Below are 16924 nucleotides of genomic sequence, written 5' to 3'. Positions count from 1 at the left end.
AGAAGGTGGAATATAATTTGAAATTAACACGGTGTAACGAAACAAAAAAACTTAGTTTATTTTATTAATATAAAGTGTAGTTTAGTTCCCGTGTTTTAAAGCGGTTTCGGGTGGCTATAGGAGATGAGGTTTGGTGGTCGTGGTGACGGGATGGAAAAAAACTCACGTACACCGATACCGACGGGCCAGGTGGATGGTGTGAGTGCCGCATCTCGAAGGATAGCCGGGACTCTCACTTTGAATGAAAGTCAATTCATGCTGTCCACACTAACCCCTCTTCTCAGTAGGCGATACGCTATAACGTCATCGGTGGCTAAGCGACGCTTTACAGAAGCGACCACTTGTTCCACAGTGACGGCCGTTGATAAGCGGGACAGGCGGATCCAGATCCTATCTGTGAATGGCTCACGAGGTGCAGCTTGAAGCGGTGATGATAACGGATCGGTTCCCACCAGTTCATGCGGTTGTGTAGGTGCCGGCTGGACGGCAATCGTGGTATTGGTAAATCGTGGAGCACAAAGGATGTTACCGCGACTGTTTACAATTCTGTTTACACCAGGAATCCGAATCCGAATCCTCGATTACGCGCCTCCTCTTTTTACCAGTAGCCGGTCGAGGATCAGGATTCCGAGTGCGAGGCGTGGATGCAGTTTTGAGGAGGGTGAAACCACTGCGAACTTCGGCGACAATAGGCTCAACAAGCTTGCCGATAGCTGCTACAACGTTGGAATTGAAGATGCAACGTTGATGTGAAGCAGTTCAATAGTCCGTAGAATGGACAACAATGCGATGCGACGCAGAAAACACAAGAAAATTACTGAAAACTCACGGATCGCGACGGAAGTGCGGCCGAACAGTTAAACGTCAAACGTCATTTACGAGTTGCGAGCAAGGATGCTGGCTGCCAACCGGTCATTCTACACTCTTAAAAATTTTTGCCGAATCTCGGTTAATTTTTGCCGAGATCTGCACAACTGAGATCTCGGCAAAGATCTCGGTTAAATTTCTGTTGCCGACATCTCGGGTAATGTCATTTTGTTTTGACGTTTACGTTTAACCGAGATATTCGGTTAAAGCAAATCGAGATTTCGGCTAAATATAAAAAACATTTTATTTTTATTTTAGTGATTTTATTTGCGTATCAAATGGGTTTTTTTTATGTGATGGAAAGCGTTGGGACAGGCGCCGATTCAACCGCCGGATGGGGCACAGCGTTTGGATGTGGTACCGGTAAAGGAAAATGAGCCGGACAAGGAGCGGGCACTGGTACAGGCACGGTTCTGTAAAGCGGGCAGAGTGAAACAAGTCTGAGTGAACCCTTTTTAGATTTCATGTGATCGAGTGTTGATACTTACCTCGTGTAGGTGGCCGGAAATGAATCCTGAAAGTCTGAACGGTCTGGCAAAGGTTGAACCAACCGGATTAGCTTCCACATCTGATCCTTAAATAGGGACTGCTCTGAGCGACGCTCTGAAGAGCACCGGTTGCGTGCGCTGATGGAGTTTCCTAGCCCCAACCCCGCTTCATACCTGTGCTCCATCGCACGCTACTGATTCTCGTTTTTTCACGCTGAGAGACTAATTTTCACTTTTTTTTACATTTTTATTTTACATCAATTTCTTCACACTCACTCCGAAAGGTTTTCGTTTCATTAGCACGAGATTAACAGAATGGCGAATGACAGATAGAATACCGAGCCTCGGCTAATCCAAGTAGTAAAGCTGAATTCTCGGTTATTTTGACGGATTATCTCGGTGACAGCAGTGTTAACGTATGTGCTCGGCATGTTGTGTTGCCGAGTTTCGGTTCAAATTTTTATTTAACTGATATTTCAGTTTTAAATGGTACTGATTTTCGGCTACAGGGTTTTTTCAACTGACATATCAGCAAGAATCGAAAGAGCCGACGGAGTTCGGCAGTTTTTTTAACCGAGCTCGTGAAATATTTTTAAGTGTGTACAGCCTGAAAAATCAGTTCACCTCAAAGAACCTGTCGCGACGGACGAAGCTGGGACTATATAGTACCTATATAGTACCAGTACTCACATACGCCTCTGAGACATGGACACTGTCCAAATCTGACGAAACCCTCTTAGCCGCGTTCGAGAGGAAGATGCTCAGAAGGATACTTGCTATAATGCCGCTATAATGACGAGCTATACGAGATGTACAGCGACCTCACTGTCGTACAGCGTATGAAGCTCACGCATGGAAACGGACGACCCAGCCCGTAAAGTCTTTTTAGGCCGTCCAAAAGGACAGAGGAGGCGTGGTAGGCCTAAATTGGGGTGGCAAGATGGCGTAGAGGCGTCCGTCATTAAGGCCCGTGGCAGCGCTCATCCGATGCGATTTTATCGGACGAAATTTATATGGGATTTGACAGATAACGTCGGACGTACGATTTCGTCGTACGACGAAATCAAAAATTTTTGATTCCGTCAGATCGTCGCATCCGATTTTATCTGTCAATGTAATCATGCAGGTTATGTAGGAACAATATGAAATTATTTTTTATAATGGTTAAACCATTCAAATTTTCGCAATATGAGCCGAAATAGCGTTTGACAGAAGCGTCCGATAAAATCGCATCGGATAAGCGTTGCCACCGCCCTAAGGCCGGGATAACGGACTGACAGACGAAGGCGCGAGACCGTGAGCGGTTTCGGACACTCCTGAGGTAGGCCAAGACGGCAAAGCGGTTGTAGCGCCGGATAAGTAAGTAAGTAAATGCTGCCGAAAATAGGTACACAGCAAGGACCGTAAAGATATCAGGTCAAGTTATAAGCCCGTTTTGACAGCTAGGTGGAAGAAGAATCGACGAAGAAAACTGACAGTTAGTTTTCCGCGTTTGGCGAACGCTTCAAGTTCTCGAAGGAAAATTTCCAATTTAAATCTCGGGCTGTGTTCTATTAAACTAAAATATTCACCCAAAATTGATTTCCACCAAATATTGACCATGCAAAACGTAAACAATCCATCAATACATATACAGGTGTCCCCCGAGATACGACTGTATTTGGGACCGAGAAAATGTCCCAAAGCAAGGCGTATGTCGAAAAAGTCGTATGTCGAATATCTATGAATAAAAAGTTTATAACCGAAGTTGAAGAGTTGGAATTTATGATATCGTGTATTTTATTTAAAATAATGTTCGATAATGTAATAATTATATTTTAAAACCCGTACACAATATAGATATTCAAGATAGGGTAGTTGTGGAATCTTTGGAAATGTGTGTATAACGGTTATGTGCCCAGATATTCAAAAAAATACATCAATTTCTTGTCAATGACAACTTTTAACTGTCAAAATCAAAATCGTCGTATCTGCAAATCGTCGTAACTCGAGGGGGTCGTAACTCGGGGGACGCCTGTACAAGCGGAAAACCATCTGTCAAAGTCGGAGCCCAGAGGAGGGATCACCAAAAGCGCTATAACCACCGACAAACCGACGTGACACTGGCGTTACAAAAGTGTCCCACACGAAAGTACTGTCATTTGCTAGTGAGGTGATCACTTCTGTCAAAGTAAGCTCTGTTCACGGCATCTTAGATGTAAACAACTTTTTTAAATACAAATTGCAAAGGAAGTGTTAGGCAAGATTTTGTGAGAATTATTGGACAAACCACCTAAAAAAACATTTTAAAAATTTCCAAATCAAAACAAAAGATGTGAGAAGTGAATAAAACAATGCGCATTGGCGCTAGTGTTTAGCGTATTTTCATTTGAAATAAGGAGACAACTTTTGAAGCTCATTTTGATCGAAGTGTCACGTCGGTTTGTCGGTGCTATAACTACACCTCATTATACATTCCACCTTGGTACACAGTAAATGTTCATTTTTGACAGCTCAATGTTGTGGGCTCCAGCCGAAACTCAGAACAATAACACACCTTGGATTTCGCTGAATATTTCTTTTAAAATTGATCAGAACGCTACAATGCGTATGTCGACACATAATATGACCTTTGTTGTACCAAATATCACCAATTTTACGACAAACAATGCACTAACTTAAGAGAAAAATAAATATTTGTAAGCCAGTTCGCACCGTACGCTATAACCATCGAACTGTCTATTTTCTTCAATGGCTGCACTCAAGGTGTATTTATTAACCGTAGAGTTGGCAATCAGATTTACACACGTAAGTTGGCAACCGGCATACCCGGGTATTCCACACGTTTTGATGCAAAAAATTAACGATTTTCATAGGTAAACAATGCTTTCTATATTTTAATGGTGTAAGCAAGTAATGCCGACCATATATTCTCTTCTATTTCATTTATTCATTAAGTTTTTTTCATTTTATTATAAAAATAACGGTCAAATTGAAATTTGGAATCGCTTGATTTTGACTCGAAAATAAGCACAATACGAAAAGAGGAAGAAGAGAAACGTCTTTCTCCATACAAAATGTATGGAATACCTGGGTATGCTGGTTGCTAACTTACGTGGTAAAGTTAAAAAAAATCAAAATAAAATACTTACAGGCTGTTTAAAATTACAACTTATGCACCAAAAAATCATAAACTAAAAGTTGGGAGGCTACGGAAAATTTCAGGTCAATAAATGCAATGAATCAAAAGTTATTGCAGTTCGAAGTTGAAAAAAATACCCGGGTATCCGGTTGCCAACTTAAAGGTTAAGAAGGTGAATTATTAGCCATTAGCGTTTTCCAGGCGCCATCATTGAGTATTGTTATGTCAAATCGTATACAATTTTCTATACCCCCCTCCAGCCCTTCCTGATTTTAATACCGGAGCCCCCAGTAGTGTTATGTCAAGTCGTGAAATGTCAATTTGCTATGAAGCACTTCACCTCCTAATATCCATACACCTTGACTGGCGTTACAAAAGTGTCCCACACGAAAGTACTGTCATTTGCTAGTGAGGCGATCACTTCTGTCAAAGTAAGCTCTGTTCACGGCATCTTAGATGTAAACAACTTTTCTAAATACAAATTGCAAAGGAAGTGTTAGGCAAGATTTTGTGAGAATTATTGGACAAAGCACCTCAAACAACATTTTAAAAGTTTCCAAATCAAAACAAAAGATGTCAGAAGTAAATAAAACAATGCGCATTGGAATTTGGGAAGAAAAACCAAAAATCAAGTTCTGCAGTTTTTCGTCTGTGTCAGTGTAGTAAGCGAATCATTATAGCGATGGCGCTAATATTTGACGTATTTTCATTTGAAATAAGGAGACAACTTTTGAAGCTCATTTTGATCGAAGTGTCACGTCGGTTTGTTGGTGCTTAAACCACGTTTCATTGCTTCCTTTGCATAATTAAATATATTTTGGGGTGGAACATGTTTAGCAAATGAATTACCCGTGTATGAAAACTTACTTTAACAACACTGAAGTGGCGGTTCTGCGGCCGTATGGTTTAACCCACCAAACTGACAGTGCTTTGGCTTTGTTTCATGCAACTGGATTGTTAGTACAGGCGGTCCCCGAGATACACGGTACCTCTTATACGCGGATTCAGAGATACGCGGTTTCCTAAATTTGACAGTACTTTGAGCAAATTGTACTGATTTGACACGTCTATTGTAAAATGCCAAATAATTTCTGTTTTGATCGGATGTTAAAAACTGTGGTGTTTGGCAGCCCTGCAATTTAATCAGTGACGTGAAGGTTCAGACAGCTCCGACAACGTCAATCTGTCAAAGCGACAAACCGCATGAAGGTGAAATAAACGGGCATTAGACAGAAGACAACCAAACGGTGTGGTCATCATTTCTATATCACAAGCTATTTCGGCGTTTGATACAAAATGGTGGAATCTGCAGAAATTCGCTTTGTGGATGTCGTAAAGCCCTTTACAGGCGATGGTGATATCGTCGGTTGGCTGGATCGCTTTGATAGGGCTGCAGAATTGCGCAAAGTGAAAAATGTTGCAGAACTGTTGCCGCTGTTTTTAGATGGCGGAGCAGCCCTGGTGTACGATCGCTTGAGCGATGAGAAGAAGAAAGATTCAGAGGCAATAAAGGTGGCGCTCAGAAAAGCCTTTGGTCCGGATCCGGCTGAATCTTACGCATCGTTCATTGGCGCACAGTGGGCTGGCGAACCACCCGAACAGTACCACCAAAAGTTATGCCGTTTAATGAAAGACGCAGGCATCAAAGGCGACGAGGTGTTACGTGCACAATACTGCCACGGGTTGCCCTTGTCGGTCAGAAGCGCGCTGCATGCGATGACAGAAAATTTGACCGACACCGAGAAGCTTCTAGATGCGACGCGATCTCTTCTCCGCGAGTACGGGAAGCGGCAAGCAGATGAAAGAGTGCGCGTGAACGACAACATGGCGGCAGCAGCTATTGTTAACCGGCGGTATACAGGGCAACAACAAGGAGAAACAATGCAGGTATGCCCGCGATGCGGGGGACAGCATTCGGCAAAAAAGTGTAAAACTCCAAAGCAACCACCTCTATGCTGGACGTGTGGGCAGGTAGGGCATTTTCGGCGTAATTGCCCTGCGGGAAACGGACAAGGGAGTTCTACGGCGCCAGCGGATCTCCCACGACATGCTTAGAGGCGCTGCCTATTGTTCGAGTTGTCGTAAACGGTGTACAGGCGCGGGCCCTTATCGACACTGGCTGTGGAAAATCGATCATCTCGCCCCGGTTCTCCACATCTACGGCGTTTGGACCGCTCGCAACGATAGTAACAATTAATGGAGACAGGGTTTCTTGCCAAGGTTATGAACGTGTACTGGTCGAATGTTCTGGAATGTCAGCCCGCATCGAGTGTCTTGTTTTGGACAAGCTGGTCGATGGCGTTGATGTAGTGCTTGGAATGGACGCGATAGAATTGTTCGGTGGCGTAATGATTACGAGCACCGAAATTTTTCTGGGAACCACTACTGCGATCCGGAGACAAAGTTGTGCGCTAACCTCGAAACCATCGTGTGGTGCAGCATGTGGAGCGGTGCCAACGGCAGTGACAATAGACGATAGAGATTTTGAGGCGAGCTTTGACGGGAAAGAGTGGACTGCACGGTGGAAATGGAAAAAAGACCCTGCGGTGCTGAGAAACACTACCGCTAGTTACGGCAGCGTTGATGATCCTGTAAAGAAAGATCGGTTCGATGAAGAGGTTCAAACATGGATTGAGAATGGTTGGCTGCGACCATGGAAGTCACAGGTATACGGTAGGCTGCCACTCATGGCGGTAGAACAACCGAATAAGAACAAGATAAGACCGGTTCTTGACTATCGTGAGCTTAACAGCTTTGTTCAATCGAACCCTGGATTGGATGCTCCTGCCTGCGATGAAACGATTCGAAGGTGGCGGAGAATGAAGGGACCCTTAAAGTTGGTGGACCTGCGATCTGCCTATCTTCAGGTACGGATCGATCCTAGCCTCTGGGACTTTCAACAGGTATGTTTCAAAAACCGATCTTATTGCTTAACACGCTTGGGCTTTGGGTTGAGTAGCGCACCAAAAATCATGAGTAAAATAGTTGAATACGTACTATCTCAAAATGATAAAATCAGACGAGGTACTGGTAGCTACATTGACGATATTATTGTGGATGAAAGTGTGGTCTCAGCAGGCGAAGTTGTCAACCACCTGAAGCGATATGGGCTAGAAGCGAAGCCACCAGTACATTTGCATGGAGGGCGAGTTCTTGGGCTAGAACTTAGCGAGTACGAAAGGCAAGTGTTGTTTCGTCGAGGGAATGATCTGCCGACTTTCCCTGATCACGAGTTGACGAGGAGGGAATTTTTCTCTGTGTGTGGACGCCTGGTGGGACACTACCCAGTGGCTAATTGGTTGCGCGTCGCGTGCAGCTACTCGAAAAGGCATTGTCAGGGGCAGCGATGGGATGATGGTGTTGGAGAAAAGGCAATGATGATCCTACGGGAAATATTAGAAAGAGTGCAACGCGATGATCCGGTTAGAGGTTGTTGGATGGTGCCACCAGATGCTGCGGAAGGCATTGTTTGGTGTGACGCTAGCTCTGTAGCATACGGTGTAGTCTTGGACATTGGTGGCGAGATAGTAGAAGACGCAGCGTGGTTGCGAAAAGAAGCAGATGCTGGCCATATTAACATTGCGGAGCTAGACGCGGTGATGAGAGGAATCAACCTTGCACTGAAATGGGGCTTGAGTAAGCTGAAAGTGATGTGTGATTCGGCTACTGTAGTTAGCTGGCTTCGATCGGCCTGTGATTTGGGACCAAGAGCCAAGGTTTCTGGTGCTTCAGAGATGTTGATCAGAAGACGTTTGGGCACAATACGAGAACTCATGAACGAGTATGCACTGGAGTTGAACGTGATTTTTGTTCAGTCTGAAAAGAACAAAGCAGATGCCTTGACGCGAGTGAAAAAATCATGGCTCACTAAACCGATCACACGTGAGTTACACGTGGCGTGCGCAGCAAACGTGAAGAGGTTGCATGAACAGCATCATTTTGGCGTAGATCGTTCACTCTATCTGGCGAGACTGGTAGATCCAACAATAAATAGAAATGAAATATCGCAGTGCCTACGCGAATGCATACAGTGTCAATCTATCGACCCAGCACCGACCACACACGAGCAAGGTGATCTCGAAGTAAAAAGAATATGGCAACGATTAGCTGTAGACGTAACTCACTTTGAATCAAGTAAATATCTTACAATAGTAGATTGTGGATCAGGACGATTTGCGATATGGCGCGAGATAAAAACAGAAAGTGGCTCAGAAATAAGTCAGGTGTTGGAAGGAGTATTTCGTGAAAGAGGACCTCCTGATGAATTGCTAATGGATAACGGATTGGCATTCCGCTCTAGCTATGTCGAACTGCTGTGTAGGAACTGGAATGTAGTGAGGCGATATAGAGCAGCTTATCGCCCATCCGGTAATGGTATTGTCGAACGTAACCATCGAACAATTAAAAGAATAGCTGCCAGAAGTGCCACGTCACCTCTCCAGGCCGTGTTTTGGTACAATCTGGCGTCGGATTGTAGTCGAGAGGAATCTCCAGCAGATGCCATCTTCCGTTATAAATGGAGACATCCTTCGGCAAAACCTCGAGAACCTTCAGAAAAAGGCGTCGAGGAATGCCCCTTCAAGCCAGGAGATTCAGTATTCGTTAAGCCACCCCAAGTAACCTGTACAACCAAATGGAAGCCTGGTACAGTGACTGGTGTCATATCAAGAAACACTGTAGAGGTGGAAGGCACGCCGAGACATGTGCTTGACATTCGAAGAGCTCCGAGTACATACGGGGGAAGAGATTTTTTGACAACCTCACACATTGCTTTACCATCATCTGCAGCTGAGGACGAGATAGATCTCTTTCTTGATGCGAGGTCAAACCCGAATGATTCTATAGACGCTTATGTCGAAGTTGATGAGGAGCAAGAGGAAACAAGCGTTGAGCAATATGCTGAAATTCCTGCCCAGTTTGATGAGCAACCCATAGAAATGAATGAAGGTCGACCGGCGCGGAACCGACGGCCGCCACAGGCACTGGCAGATTTTGTTGTAGACATTAAGTGATGAGAACATCATGGGGGCGTGTGGTGTTTGGCAGCCCTGCAATTTAATCAGTGACGTGAAGGTTCAGACAGCTCCGACAACGTCAATCTGTCAAAGCGACAAACCGCATGAAGGTGAAATAAACGGGCATTAGACAGAAGACAACCAAACGGTGTGGTCATCATTTCTATATCACAAAAACTATTTCAAAAGGCTTGAAACTGTTATTTCATTCAGAATCATATCAAATAATTGATTAAGTGGCTAAAACCACCCCTTAGTTGCAAATTTACACGAAAATTAGTGATATTTTGGCTAGAAATCACGAGATTCGACTTACGCGGAAATTCGAGATACGCGGTTTTTTGCGGCCGTTTTTGGTCCCCATTAACCGTATATCTCGGGGACCGCCTGTATCTCGAATTTCCGCGTAAGTTGAATCTCGTGATTTCCAGCTAAAATTTCCCTAATTTTCGTGTAATTTTACAAGTAGGAGGCGGATTTAGTCACTTTATGAATTATTTGATATGATTCTGACTGAATATAACAGTTTTAAACCTTTTGAAATAGTTTTTAACATTCGATCGAAACGGAAATTATTTGGCAATTTACAATTGATGTGTCAAATCAGTACAATTTGGTCAAAGAACTGTCAAATTTAGAAAACCGTGTACAGTCTGTTCCCGAGTTACGCGGTTTCTACGTTCCCGACGAATCAGCGTAACTCGAATATCCACGTAAGTCGAATTTCATGTTTTTTGACTAAAATACTACCCAAGCGCCACAGATTAAGCTTAAACGACTGGAAAATTGAATATCCATATAAAAAAATGAAAGCTCCACAGCTTCATTGGTTTGATCAATAGATGGCGTATTACAACTCATCATTATATTGCTATCCTGTTCTTGCAATGTGTTTCGACAAGTTTCATCTTATCATGACCTATATAGCCTTATAACTTTCTGAGCAAAAATCTATGTGAATGGTCGTGAGGTCAGATACGTGGGTATCAACACCAACGACCATAACTCAATTCTCACTTGCTTCAGTACTGGTGGTTTCCGTTGGAGTTTAGTAATTAAACAATTGTATCGCCGTTCTAGTTCTAGCGATGCATAACTTCAATGCGAAACCATACAACAGTACAGAGGAAATGAGAAAGCTCTCCTCCAAGCGATGAAGCTCAACTGGTTGGGGTATCCCACCAACAGAGAGCGCCACCAGCTTTTTTGCTATTTTTAGAATGAATGAGTCGTTTGCCGTCTGCTAAACGAAGTCTTTCTATATTCCGTTTAGGTAGAGAACTTGAGTCGTTTAGAAGCCGTTTAGTGGTCGTTTAGTGGATTTGTGGCACTTGGGTATTGATTTCTCAGAGTTTTTGATTTGATGTAGTACTTTTATACACTTTGTTATTTATTTGGTATGATTCGTGCAGAAAATTCTAATAATTCTGGCTTTTAAGCGGTTTCCATTTGTTAACGAAAATGCAATCTATACCGAATTCGAAGCAAATTGTACTGATTTGACATTTAATCTGTCAAATTTATAAATTTATAATTATATCTCCGAATCCGCGTAAGTCGAGAACCGTGTAACTCGGGAACAGACTGTATCTCCGAATCCGCGTATAACCGCAGGACTCCACACAGCATAACACGGAGCGCAACATAACAACTGACAGCTGCCAAACGCTTCTTCGCTGGTAACATGTTTTGAATATCCTTAGTAGGCAGCTCATTGTTCGTAGAAAAGCTACCAAACTACTGCGATGACCGACAGTTAATGAAACGCTTTACTTCCTTTCCCAAGCGTTTTGTGAAGCGTTTGGCAGCTGTCAGTTGTTATGTTGCGCTCCGTGTTATGCTGTGTGGAGTCCTGCGGTAAGAGGTACCGTGTATCTCGGGGACCGCCTGTATTCGCAATGCAAAAAATTAGAGAGTTCTGCAATAATCAGAGAAATGCTATAACCGTTGTGTCAATGATCAAATTTATACCTTCATCTCTACGACCGACATACTCGGGTATCCCATATATTATGTATGGGGGATTAAACTTTTTTGTGCTAAAACTTTAATAGCTTCTGTTCTAATCGTAGTTTTTAAATGAAATTTGACATCGTGTTATTGGTAGAATTTTAAAATTTCATTTAATAATTTTTATATAACCTTAAACTAATGATTACTCGTTTTGGTACCAATAAAAAGTCAATAATACTGCATATATTATGGAATCCATTAATCATATTTTATTTTCAACTTTTTTAACGTGTAGTTCGAACGCAGGAAATATACTTAAATTAAATTTAATTTTATTATAAATATATAAGCTTAATTTACATTCAGCAAAAGTAAAAAGAGTAAGAAAATTAATTTTGATTTGATTTCAGTCTCCACAATGATCACACTTTGTTATAATTTTGGAGTGATGAGCACAAACTGGTTTCTTACATTCATCACAAACTTTTTTAGTAGACCCTTTTTTAACACAAAGGAAACAAGTCCCGGTTTGCTTAACCCTACCACTAGCGTCCCGTTCAGTTGGAGTCATTGTTTCATTAGTAACTGGTGCTTTTATAGGACCTCCATTCCCCTAATAGCCAGCTCGTACTTTATAGCTGATTTAGGGCTGTTTAACGAAAAATCGTTCCGATGTCGTACTTTGTGGCTGATTAAGAGATAGACGGTACTTGGCGGAACTATGGAGCTTTTTAACAGGCACAAGGTACTTTTTGGAACTTTGCGGCTGATTAGCACTATGTGTAGGGTTCTTGATGGAACTTGAAGGCTTGTTAAGAAAGGGTGCTGAACTTGGTGGAACTTTATAGCTTTTTAATGCATGACATCGGTACGAGATGGCTCTTGTCAAAGTGACAAAGACGGACGCCGGCAATAATCTCATTGCTGCTGCACAAGTTAGATTCGTTAATTAAAGAATGAATATTGAGTGAAGTGATTGTGAATTATCAGTAAATTGTGTAAAATTTTGTGTAATTTATCAATACAAAAGATTTAAAAATATACATATATGTTTAAACGAAAAAAATCTTGTTGTTTATTTCATCGATGACGCTTGCTTGAAAATAAAACACAAAGAAAAATAATCCCTGACATCGTGGCATAAGGAAGCTGCTTAGGCGCTGTTTGAAAGACCCACATAGATCATATGATCCTGGTTACGGCATCATATGATCAGTCTAGAGCTGGACGTTGCTGTATTTTTCTTCATTTAAGTTTATTTTAACAAATAACTTAAAACCAAGTTTGAATAGTTTTAGAAACAACATTAGTTTCCAATTTCCATCAAAATATTGCATCGATAACGGCTTACACATTTAAAATATATAAGCCTCCAATGTCGCTGGCTACCCGGGTGCGTCGTTCAGTTAAAAATCAAACAGTAAGATTATATTTTAGGACTAAAAAAAATTGGGAGTGATTAATCAAAACGATTTATTTTCATTATTAATTATTTTTATAATCAAACAGTAAGATTATATTTTAGGACTAAAAAAAATTGGGAGTGATGAATCAAAACGATTTAGGGTAACTGTACCAGTTTTCGGCAGTGTACCTATTTTCGGCAGGGTAGCTAAAAACGTGAAATTCTGCACAAATGCGGTAAAAATTTTCACAAAATACAATTTTGTAGTGAAAGTGTACTTATTTGATATTCACATACGAAGTTTCACACCATTTCATTACGTATTTTCCAAAATATCAAATAAATTGTGCTTTTTTTCGGCAGCTTTGCTGTCAGCCAATCGTTCGGCAGGTTTTGTGATTAAGAGAATCAGAACAGTAAAACAATGAGAAAGTGGTGTATATTAAAGATTGTATGCTTATTTAATTTATTCTAACTTGTTCGGAATTTTAAAATCACGATAAACAGGTTATTTTTCACTTTAAATGCTGCCGAAAATAGGTACAGTCTTTCTCCGAGTTACGCGTCACTCGAGTTACGCGAATTCGAGTTACGCGAGTTTTGAAATTTTGACAGTTCGCTGAGTTTATGATGCACACTTTAATTGTCAAATCAAACTTCACTTGTCATTTGCATAATTTCATATCGTCATTTCACTCCATTCAAAACAAATCAGAATCATTTTCAGCGAGTAAAGATGTCGTCTATTCGAAAAAATACCGTAAAAAGAAAGAAAAATGTGATAACTTTTGCTGAGAAGCTCGAGATAGTGAAGTTATTCGAGAGTGGGAAAGGTTTCACTGCCATCGCCCGTGCTACAAATCGTCCCGAGTCGACAATAAGGACCATTGTGAAAACAAAGGAGCGTTTCCTGGAATCCGTGAAAAGCAATGCGCTGATGCAGGGTACAATCGTAACGCCGTATCGTGATGAAACGATATTGAAAATGGAGAGTTTATTGTTAATTTGGATAGAGGATCTAACAGCTAAAAAAATTCCCTTATGTTTAAAAAGTATAAAAGAGAAGGCTGTATCGTTATATCACGATATTAAACGTAAATCCAATAAGGAGAATATTGAAGAACAATCATTCAAAGCAAGCAATGGGTGGTTTTCACGCTTTAAAAAACGAACCAATTTACGAAACGTAAAAATTCATGGAGAAGCGTCTAGTGCTGATGATGACGCCGCTAGCTATTTTCCTGATGTTTTTGCCAAAATTGTTGAAGAAAATTCTTATATTCCAGAACAAATTTTTAACGTGGACGAGACAGCGCTTTTCTGGAAAAAAATGCCTACCCGAAGCTATATTTCTAAAGAAATGGATACAATGCCAGGTTATAAGGTAGCTAAAGATAGAATAACTATAATGATTGGTGGTAATTTAGCAGGTGATTTAAAGTTAAAGCCACTAGCCGTTTATCGGTCGCAAAGGCCACGAGCTTTTAAAAGCATAAATATTAACAATCTGCCGGTCTATTGGAAATCTAATACAAAAGGATGGGTTACTCGCTGTATTTTCGTTGAATGGTTCAATGAATGTTTTGTGCCAGAAGTGAAATAGTACTGCGAAAAAAAGGAAATATCATTTAAAGTGCTATTGTTGCTTGACAATGCTCCTGGCCATCCGATTGAACTAAACAACATGCATCCAAATGTAGAAATTTTATTTTTGCCTCCGAGAACAACGTCATTGTTGCAGCCAATGGATCAAGGTGTTGTAGCTGCTTTAAAATCCCATTACCTTCGACATACGTTCGAACAAGCATTAAAAATCGTAGAAACTGGGTCTAAGACGCTTAGTCAGTTTTGGAAAGCTTTTAACATTTTGAATGCGATAAGTAATGTTGCAGCATCTTGGAAAGAAGTGAAACAAGCGACAATGCAAGCGGCATGGAAAAAGATTTACCCTCATTTTTTTGCTAGCAATGAACCACCAGACAGTAGTCAGGAACCTATATCAACTGTGTTAGGTGAATGTGTTTCCTTGGCACACTTTCTTGAAATAGAAGTTAACTATGAGGAAATGGAGAAGCTCGTTAATTGTGCGGGAGAGCCTTTATCTAATGAAGAGCTTATTAAAATGCAATCCCTAGAAATACTCGAAGAGTACTTAGAGGACGATAGTGAGGGCATGGAAGAGGAAAACAAATGTTTCTCAACAAAAGGTTTAGCTGAAGCATTCAGCAATTTGGAATTGGCATTATCAACCATCGAAGCGATGGACAGTGATGAGGAAAGATTTGCAAGAGTGAGCAAGAGTGTACGCGAAAATATGAAAATTTATCTACAAATTTGGGAAGACAAAAAAAAATCTACAAAACAATTAACGATGGACAACTTTCTTATTACTTTGTAAATAAAAAAATATGAATAATGAATTTGTGATCGAATAAAATTCGAATGTGATCGAATAAAATGGACTAAATAAATTGGAGGACTTAAATTTGTGTGTCATTTTTCATGTTTTTTTAACGGTGATATTAAATATTCGATCTCTTAATACTAGGTATAAACCATGTGTCAAGCAGAACTCGACTTACGCGAAAATCCGAGTTACGCGAATGTCTCCGGAACGCATTATTCGCGTAACTCGGGGAAAGACTGTACACAGTAAATGTTCATTTTTGACAGCTCAATGTTGTGGGCTCCTGCCGAAACTCGAAACAATAACACACATTGAATTTGGCTGAATGTTCCTTTTAAAATTGATCAGAACACTACAATGCGTATGTCGACACATACTATGACCTTTCTTGTACCAAATATCACCAATTTTACGACAAACAATGCACTAACTTAAGAGAAAAATAAATATTTGTAAGCCAGTTCGCACCGTACGCTATAACCATCAAACTGTCAATGGCTGCTCTGTTTAAACGTCGCATCAAAATGGCTATCAAAACGGACCAAAATAAGCAACATAAAATTATTAATTAAAGTGCTTTTTAACATCAGTATTAGGAAAGTCTTCTTCTTCTTCTTCTTTTGGCTCAACAACCGTTGCCGGTCAAGGCCTGCCTGCACCACTTGTGGGTTTGGCTTTCAGTGACTTATTGATCCCCCCATAATAGGATAGTCAGTCCTACGTATGGCGGCACGGTCCATTTGGGGCTTGAACCCATGACGGGCATGTTGTTAAGTCGTACGAGTTGACGACTGTACTACGAGACCGGCTTATTAGGAAAGTAAGAGTGTAAAAAATAGTGTAACATATTATGATAGTTTATCAACCAGAATAACATCACTTTCATGAAAAATAGTAAAAAATATTTATTTGCGAGCAGTTTTTGTGAAACTGCTGCACTAGCGTGCCGAAAACTGGTACAGTTACCCTATTTTACATTTAACAAAACGTGTTTTTGAGAAACGAGATATTTTTAAATGAAATGTGACATTTAAACTCAAGGTCTATTGAGGATAGAGGTCGAAGCATTCAGTGTAAATTGACAAACAGCTGTGGGAAAAATTTGACATTTCGGTGAGAAGTTGTTTACCTTCATACGACGGCAGTGGTTTCAGAAAAAAACGTGTTACACGCGTACCGAGTTTTTAAAAACGACCTATATTCTATCCAAATATTAAAATAATCGAAGTTTTGGTGCAGTTTAACTTGTTTAAAGGTATGTTGGTGTTAATTATGAAGTCATGAGACTAATTTTGTTTTGCAATTTCAGTGTACAACATGACAACAACTTGCGCTGCTTCTTTTTGTAGCAATAGTCGGTATCTGGCAAAAAAGCACAACATCGACATAATTTTTCATAAATTTCCTACTGAGCCAGCTCTTTTGCGCAAATGGATTTTATTTTGTAAACAAGAGGAAAAATGGACTCCTTCAAAAAACCATATTTTGTGCTCCTCACATTTCGTGAAAGACGATTACCAGCTCATCAACTCGCCGTCCAAGGAGAACAAGAAGACGTTTAAGAAGTTGAAACCAGTTGGTAAGCCTTTATTATAAATTTAAATAAGCATTCTAGAGAAAAAGAGAACGACACCTGCAATAAGAGCGAATGATGTACTACGCGGACTA

General features: G+C 40.8%; 1 protein-coding gene across 1 annotated transcript; it reads right to left on the bottom strand.

Moving 5' to 3' along the window:
• Positions 1 to 1129: 1129 nt before the first annotated feature.
• Positions 1130 to 1943, bottom strand: LOC121593300 (myrosinase-binding protein 2-like). Its single transcript, XM_041915544.1, has 2 exons — positions 1356 to 1943; positions 1130 to 1280 (listed from the first exon to the last, which is right to left on the bottom strand). The coding sequence occupies exons 1-2, from the start codon at positions 1538 to 1540 to the stop codon at positions 1157 to 1159; spliced, it is 309 nt and encodes a 102-aa protein (XP_041771478.1). The 5' UTR covers positions 1541 to 1943; the 3' UTR covers positions 1130 to 1156.
• Positions 1944 to 16924: the final 14981 nt, after the last annotated feature.

The sequence above is a fragment of the Anopheles merus genome, chromosome 2L (genome assembly GCF_017562075.2).
Source record: "Anopheles merus strain MAF chromosome 2L, AmerM5.1, whole genome shotgun sequence".
In the NCBI taxonomy this organism is placed as follows: Eukaryota; Metazoa; Arthropoda; class Insecta; order Diptera; family Culicidae; genus Anopheles; species Anopheles merus.
This window is presented reverse-complemented; position numbering and strand designations above follow the sequence as displayed.

Bases quoted from the DNA above. Each gene is read 5' to 3' on its own strand.
- LOC121593300 (XM_041915544.1), bottom strand. From the start codon at position 1,540: ATGGAGCACAGGTATGAAGCGGGGTTGGGGCTAGGAAACTCCATCAGC. The intron at 1,281-1,355 runs GTAAGTATCAAC...CCCGCTTTACAG, and splicing joins TTTCCGGCCACCTACACGAG to AACCGTGCCTGTACCAGTGC.